This window comes from Limulus polyphemus, unplaced genomic scaffold, assembly GCF_000517525.1.
Source record: "Limulus polyphemus unplaced genomic scaffold, Limulus_polyphemus-2.1.2 Scaffold5424, whole genome shotgun sequence".
Taxonomy (NCBI): Eukaryota; Metazoa; Arthropoda; class Merostomata; order Xiphosura; family Limulidae; genus Limulus; species Limulus polyphemus.
This window is the reverse complement of record NW_013671034.1, coordinates 34497-41761: the sequence shown is the minus strand read 5'-3', so window position 1 is coordinate 41761 and position 7265 is coordinate 34497. Positions and strand designations below refer to the sequence as shown.

General features: G+C 33.2%; 2 protein-coding genes across 5 annotated transcripts in view; one reads left to right on the top strand and one right to left on the bottom strand.

The window, feature by feature from the left end:
* The window catches only part of LOC106472567 (OTU domain-containing protein 7B-like), a 33820-nt gene that overhangs the window by 20260 nt on the left and 6295 nt on the right, over positions 1 to 7265 (top strand). The gene's annotated exons all lie outside the window — the stretch shown is intronic.
* LOC106472566 (transcriptional repressor p66-alpha-like) overlaps positions 3468 to 7265 on the bottom strand; it is a 15049-nt gene continuing 11251 nt past the window's right edge. For all 4 annotated transcript variants that reach the window (XM_022401128.1, XM_022401127.1, XM_013933220.2 and 1 more), the window contains exons 4-5: positions 5755 to 5943; positions 3468 to 5223 (exon numbers count right to left, since the gene is read on the bottom strand). In XM_022401128.1, the coding sequence (XP_022256836.1) occupies positions 4285 to 5223; positions 5755 to 5943 (1128 nt within the window). In that variant the 3' untranslated portion in view covers positions 3468 to 4284. The remainder of the gene's footprint in view (positions 5224 to 5754; positions 5944 to 7265) is intronic.

The following is a 7265-nucleotide window of genomic DNA, read 5'->3' as shown; positions in this document are numbered from 1 at the left end:
ACCTTCAGACACCAGAACTATTCACAAAGAGAACTGTAACAAGATGGTAAGAGAATGAATGACCTTGAGACACCAGAACCATTCACAAAGAGAACTGTAACAAGATGGTAAGAGAATGAATGACCTTCAGACACCAGAACTATTCACAAAGAGAACTGTAACAAGATGGTAAGAGAATGAATGACCTCGAGACACCAGAACCATTCACAAAGAGAACTGTAACAAGATGGTAAGAGAATGAATGACCTTCGAGACACCAGAACCATTCACAAAGAGAACTGTAAGAGAATGAATGACCTTCAGACACCAGAACTATTCACAAAAAGGATGGTAAGAGAATGAATGACCTTGAGACACCAGAACCATTCACAAAGAGAACTGTAAGAGAATGAATGACCTTCAGACACCAGAACTATTCACAAAGAGAACTGTAACAAGATGGTAAGAGAATGAATGACCTTCAGACACCAGAACCATTCACAAAGAGAACTGTAACAGGATGGTAAGAGAATGAATGACCTTGAGACACCAGAACCATTCACAGAGAACTGTAACAAGATGGTAAGAGAATGAATGACCTTGAGATACCAGAACCATTCACAAAGAGAACTGTAACAAGATTGTAAGCAAGTGCAGCACCTGTGAGAACCCACGAACACAAAGGTCAGAGGTAAAAGTTGTTCACATGCTCTAGGTAACAGTATGCAACAGGAATGATTACAGAAGGGAGGAGGGGTGTGTTTTGGATATATCAGCTATTCTACAGTCTTTTTGCAATGGAAACTTCTGCAGGGCTGTTGTCAAGATGCATAGTCATCAGATAGAACATGACTGGACATGGTGAATGTCCAAAATCGTTTTAATATGATATATTCAATAATAATGATTTGTTTGGGATAATGTGATAAGATTCATCTATCTACAATGGCTTCAATAACTTAGAACTAACAGTACCAGTCATTATCAGGTCCTTGTTAGGCTGTAGAAAATTAACCTATGTAAATGTTGTATACTAATTTTTTATATTATGATGGGATGATGAAAAGATTACTTTAAGTCTGTTCAGTGACTAGCTCAGTAAGGTTGAACAGAAAATATTTATCATACATTGAATTAGCAGTATTTAACTGGTAAAAGTATAGTTTTTAATACATAACGCAACCTTAAGTTGATACTCTACACTTCCAAGTGTTTTTCTATATATTTGCTACAAAATTACAGTAGTAATTTCAATAAAACAATATTCGTCATCTCATTACTTTAGCTGTTTGTGAACAAATTACATTGATTTGATTTGGTGCAAAAACAAACAGTCCACCTTCTTTGTAACATCGCGAACTTCTCACTGCCCTGGAACTTTTAATAAAGTACATTTATTTTAACACATGCTAACTTCTTAACATAAAATACTATCTGTACATTCTTCCTTGTAGAATAAATGATCTCATCCTTTCAAGGACTCAGTGTGTATGATTTAAAGTTCATTTCACAGTTTCTACTTCTTGATCCACAAATATTGATTGTTTATTATGTGATTTATATACACACACTTTGCTTTTGTTATAATAACATTGATCAAATTTTCACTCTGTAGCATCTTCAGTTCACAATTACTATCATTAGTGTGTGTGTGTAAAAATGTTCATCTAATAAACTCTGTTTGTGAAATGGACATTGTAAACATGTTTACCTAATAAACTCTGTTTGTGAAATGGACATTTTAAACATGTTTACCTAATAAACTCTGTTTGTGAAATGGACATTGTAAACATGTTTACCTAATAAACTCTGTTTGTAAAATGGACATTGTAAACATGTTTACCTAATAAACTCCGTTTGTGAAATGGACATTGTAAACATGTTTACCTAATAAACCCCTGTTTGTAAAATGGACATTGTAAACATGTTTACCTAATAAACTCCATTTGTTAAATGGACATTGTAAACATGTTTACCTAATAAATCCCTGTTTGTGAAATGGACATTGTAAATGTTTACCTAATAAACTCCGTTTGTTAAATGGACATTGTAAACATGTTTACCTAATAAACTCTGTTTGTTAAATAGACATGAATAATACCAGGAATATACTTCTATTTTTGGTTTGTTTTTATTTACTTATTATAAAATACTATTTTCCCAGATATTTCAAACAAGAGCAACTGCTTTATGAACTCACAAGTTGCTCTTTATTTTAAAATACTACAAAAAGAAAAGAACTTTGTTCACTGCAGAGAACTACCAAATTGTTTGATAACAAAAAACTTAACGGTACATTTATAAAACTAAATGAATGCAACAGTACAACTTTTGTTTTCTTTACATACTCGAAACTTTGATCAATTCTAACATAAAGTACATTTACTCACGAATATCAACATAGTAACTTTCAGCTAGTTGGTGGTGACCGTCATTCACTTTAACGAGTGTATAGTTTTGTAAGAAGTATGTCTCAACTTAGTTCGATGCTAAAGTTTCCCTAATTTAAATATTGTCAGGTACCCTTCTGCAGCCCAGTAATCAACACAAAGTAAGCCAGTAATCAACACAAAGTAAGCCAGTAATCAACACAAAGTAAACCCTTTTTTTTTGTAGTAACTATTCTATTAAAAAATAACAGTACTGAAGTATATCTGTTTTTTTAAAAATTATGAATAGTTTCTAGTTTATTCAAATCAAAGAAATACAAAAGAAATTTATCTACCCTATACACAAGGTGCCATTAAAAAATTAAAATAAGCTGCACTTCCCAAAATGTGTAGGGTCTTACTGCAAAGTTTGTTGATTGTAAAGGTAAAATAGTTTACTTTTAAAAACTTCAAAGAAGTTACAAAGAGCAATCTGTTATTTATCAATAAAGTATCAAGTGTTTTTTTCTTTTGACAAGTAATATAAAAATCAGTGGTGATCCTCGTGAAACGGGTGGACGGACACCACCGAAAGTTGTAAAGAATTTAGTTTACTTAAGTTCTGAATTTACAAAAAAAGCAATTCAATATAAACTCGAGAAGACTGATTCTCAAGGGGATAGAAACATATAATTTCACTGTTAATTTACTATAAACCAAATTGTAATTTTTCTTTAAAAAAAAGTTTTATTACCTCTGTGCTTACACGAGTAGTAAAAGAAGGTCTGAAAGTTACATTTTAATACATGAATTAGAATCCACAAGTCCAAGTTGACAAGTGATCATATAGACTTTATGGAATCCAGAAAATATATATAACATTCTTATTAAAAACATGTTTACAAATGAAGGATTTTTAAATAGTGAACTGGTGATTATATATTGTTTCAATCACTTCAGTATATCTTTGTCAACAACAAGATCAAAACATTGTCTAAATCGGTGGTTCCCAACCACTGGTCCGTCAACCGTTACAGGTCCACAGAGAGAGATTTCAACCAGTTTTAAAATTCAGTTACTAAAGTATGTTGTTTTATAATGTAATTTAATTTAAAAGTATTTTAAAATGTTAATACTGTACAAAGGGGTCTATGAAATATTGGGATCAGAAACTTGTCTAGATACCAATTTACATTATTCTGTATTTTCTTTGTTTGTTTTTTTTTGTTTTTGACTTGTAAAAATAACAGTTTGATATTTTTTGAGTTACAAGAAGGATTGCACAAATATAATGTCTGCCACCAGGTTTTCATAAAAATAACTGGAGAACTTTCTTTTAAAAAGACTTTTTTATAAACCCTGGTTTATAAATTTTCTAAGACAGACTATTAGAACCTGCAAAAATTGGTCACACTCACTATCTGTCAATAAAACCTACTTTTGATGGTGAGATTGGTGTTCAGTTTTGAAATTTCTTACATATTTGTAAGAAATTAACAAACCACGATCATAATTTTTGATTCTGGTTAACAAATTAAATCTAAGCATTACTCTTTAAGAAACCTAAGTAAAAAAAATTAACCAGCTCTATCAAACTAACACCACGTAACTAAATAGTTATACAGACAAACAAACATACTTACAGTTCTAGTAAGAGAGGTTTAAAGAAGAAACAATTTCATTTTAATTAATTTTCAGGAAATGTAACCTCATTGAAGATTTTTCAGAACTTTAAGATATACTAATGTGAAAATACCAATAAGTGATGATAAAAAGTACTAGCTGCCATGAAATATGAATTGTAATGATAAAAAAACTTGATACAAAATTATCCACAAAAAATACTACACATATCTTTAGTTTCAATGCTCAGTAAATAATTACAAGTAGAAACAGGAGATTCATTTTTTGGTATGATAAACCAACCAAATTTTCATTAAGATTTCCAGTTCATCGAGTGCTGTGGAAGTGTGTGTGAAGGGATCATGTCTAGAAGATACTGTCGCTGTAAGTCGGAAGTGGTTACCGGAGGTTTTCCTAGCATCGAATAAGGGTAAGTTTGGGCTAGTAATGGACTAAAAGGAAGCATATGAGCAGGCTGCGGCTGGTGAGGCAGACTCTGAGCAAGCTGATGTAGTTGATGTGCTTGGGCCTGCAGAATGGACTGTTGAGTTGGAGTTAACTTGGGCATTTGTTGGAGAAGTGCAGCTGAATTCGCAGCTGCAGCAGCAACTACAGCATTGGAGTTGGAGGAACCCATTCTCTGAATGGGACTGTGCGACGATGGCGGAGGTGTACCACGATTGTTGGAAAACACTGTAGTCGGAATAGAACTCTGAGTGTGCATTAGGGGTGAGGTAGAAGGTGGAGGGCTCGAAATTACTTGAGACATGCTCTGTTCTATTTCTTGTTCCTGTTGGAGAGCTTTGACGAAAGCAGTTTTCAAACGATTAGTATGTTCTGCTTTCAAAGCCTTTTTTATATTTGTGGTAACACACATTTCACAAATGACGGCAGGTTTCTTCTTTCCAGATTCTGTAAGTGTGTCCTGCCACTTCCAGACAGGAGTAAAGTCTGTCCCACACTGAACACAGGAGAATGGTTCAGGAGGAGACCGGGTCGTGGTGCCATCATGCATCATGAAATCAACAATCTTTTCTAGGCCTAAAAGGCACACAAATTCCTGATTGTTAGCATTAGGAATAAAGTGTAATTCTGGAGGGGGAGGCTTGGGAGGGGGAATTTGGAGCAAAGTTTTCTCTAACTGTTTACGAAGAGCCAGTTTAGCTACAGCTTGTCGCTGGGCAGGAGTTTGGTTATCTACCCTTTCACTTCCTTGTACAGACTGTGGAGAGAGACTCGTGGAAGGTTGAGCCTGGAAGTAAAGAGGAGTGAAATTAAGAGAAACTAATGAAAACAATTTAAAATATGCCATTCTAGGAACATGTTTTTTGTGAGGGATGAAATATTTAACATTAACCAGCTGATGTGATCTAAGTGGTTATACGTCAGGAAATCCTTTTTTTAAAATGTAAAGATCAAACATGTACCCTCAATACTATATTTTTATACAATCTCAAGTACATTCTTGTTACTTAATAATTAAATTTACAGCATTTTGTTAATATTAAACGCTACAACTGTAAGATATATAGGCCTTTAAACATGGACGGTCATAGAATCTATTTCAAATTTGGTCAAGATTTTGGGAAACGAAAGGAAAAATATGAGGTAGTTGATTTGTTTTTACTGAAACACTCACATTCTGGTTTTTAACAATACTAGTTTCCATCACGCCCTCTGTGGTGAAAATTCAAAAAAAAAGCAATTTCACACATAAATAAGCATCATAAATTCATTTACAGTTACAGTAAAGACCAAACATTAATACATTGAAACGACTTACCAAAGACTGCTGCCCACTTGATTTATAACCCATTACAACATTGGGAGGTGTGGTTACTGGAGTCCGTGAGAGGGGCCCTATGCCTGGTCGCATCAGCGACTGTTGCAACATTACATTTGCAGGTAATGTAGATTGTATTCCACTTCTAGACCCTGTAATAGCTGAGCCTTGAAGGTTTTTGTTCTTTAACTAAAATAGTAAGAGATTATTTTCTAATTATATGGACAATTAGACATTCTTGTAACTTGAAATTATACCAAAAACATCTATGTAGCTGACAAAATCTTATAACACACAAATTTAAATTTCACCTCGAATCCACTTCCTGTGATTTACTAAATATTTTTTTTTTCTTCTAATTTATGGAAACATACATAATGAATAGGATTGTGCCAACAATTATACCATTATAATGATTAATTAGAGAACAACGGACCAATGTTCTGTGTAAACATGTAATATGTTCTCCCAAAAATAAATCATTTCATTATGCTTATAAATCACTGACTATTAACTTATTATTATATTAGCATAATGTATTTCCATACTCAAGTGTACAAGTATCACTGGACCAAATTTAAATTAACTTAAAACTGTAGCCATAAACACTTAAATAGTCACACAACATAATAAATGTCTAAAGAATACGTAAGAAAATTTAAACAGACATGAAACTGTTAAGGTTATCTTGAAAACTATAGTGCTTAAAACAGTTCAAGGCTAAAGATCATATACTGATGTAACAGGATCTAAGGGAAATCCATCAGTGCATCTTTATATGGATGACATGTACATCACCAACATCTTTATATTGATGATGTTAACATCACCAACATCTTTATATGGATGATGTGAACGTCACCAACATCTTTATATGGATGATGTGAATGTCAACAACATCTTTATATGGATGATGTTAACATCACCAACATCTTTATATGGATGATGTGAACGTCACCAACATCTTTATATGGATGATGTTAACATCACCAACATCTTTATATGGATGATGTTAACATCACCAACATCTTTATATGGATGAAGTGAACATCACCAACATCTTTATATGGATGAAGTGAACGTCACCAACATCTTTATACGGATGAAGTGAACGTCACCAACATCTTTATATGGATGATGTGAACGTCACCAACATCTTTATACGGATGATGTGAACGTCACCAACATCTTTATACGGATGACGTGAACGTCACCAACATCTTTATATGGATGATGTGAACGTCACCAACATTTTTATATGGATGATGTTAACATTACCAACATCTTTATACGGATGATGTTAACATCACCATCTTTATATGGATGACGTGAACGTCACCAACATCTTTATATGGATGATGTTAACATCACCAACATCTTTATATGGATGATGTTAACATCACCATCTTTATATGGATGACGTGAACATCACCAACATCTTTATATGGATGATGTGAACATCACCAACATATTTCTATGGATGATGTGAATGTCACCAACATCTTTATATG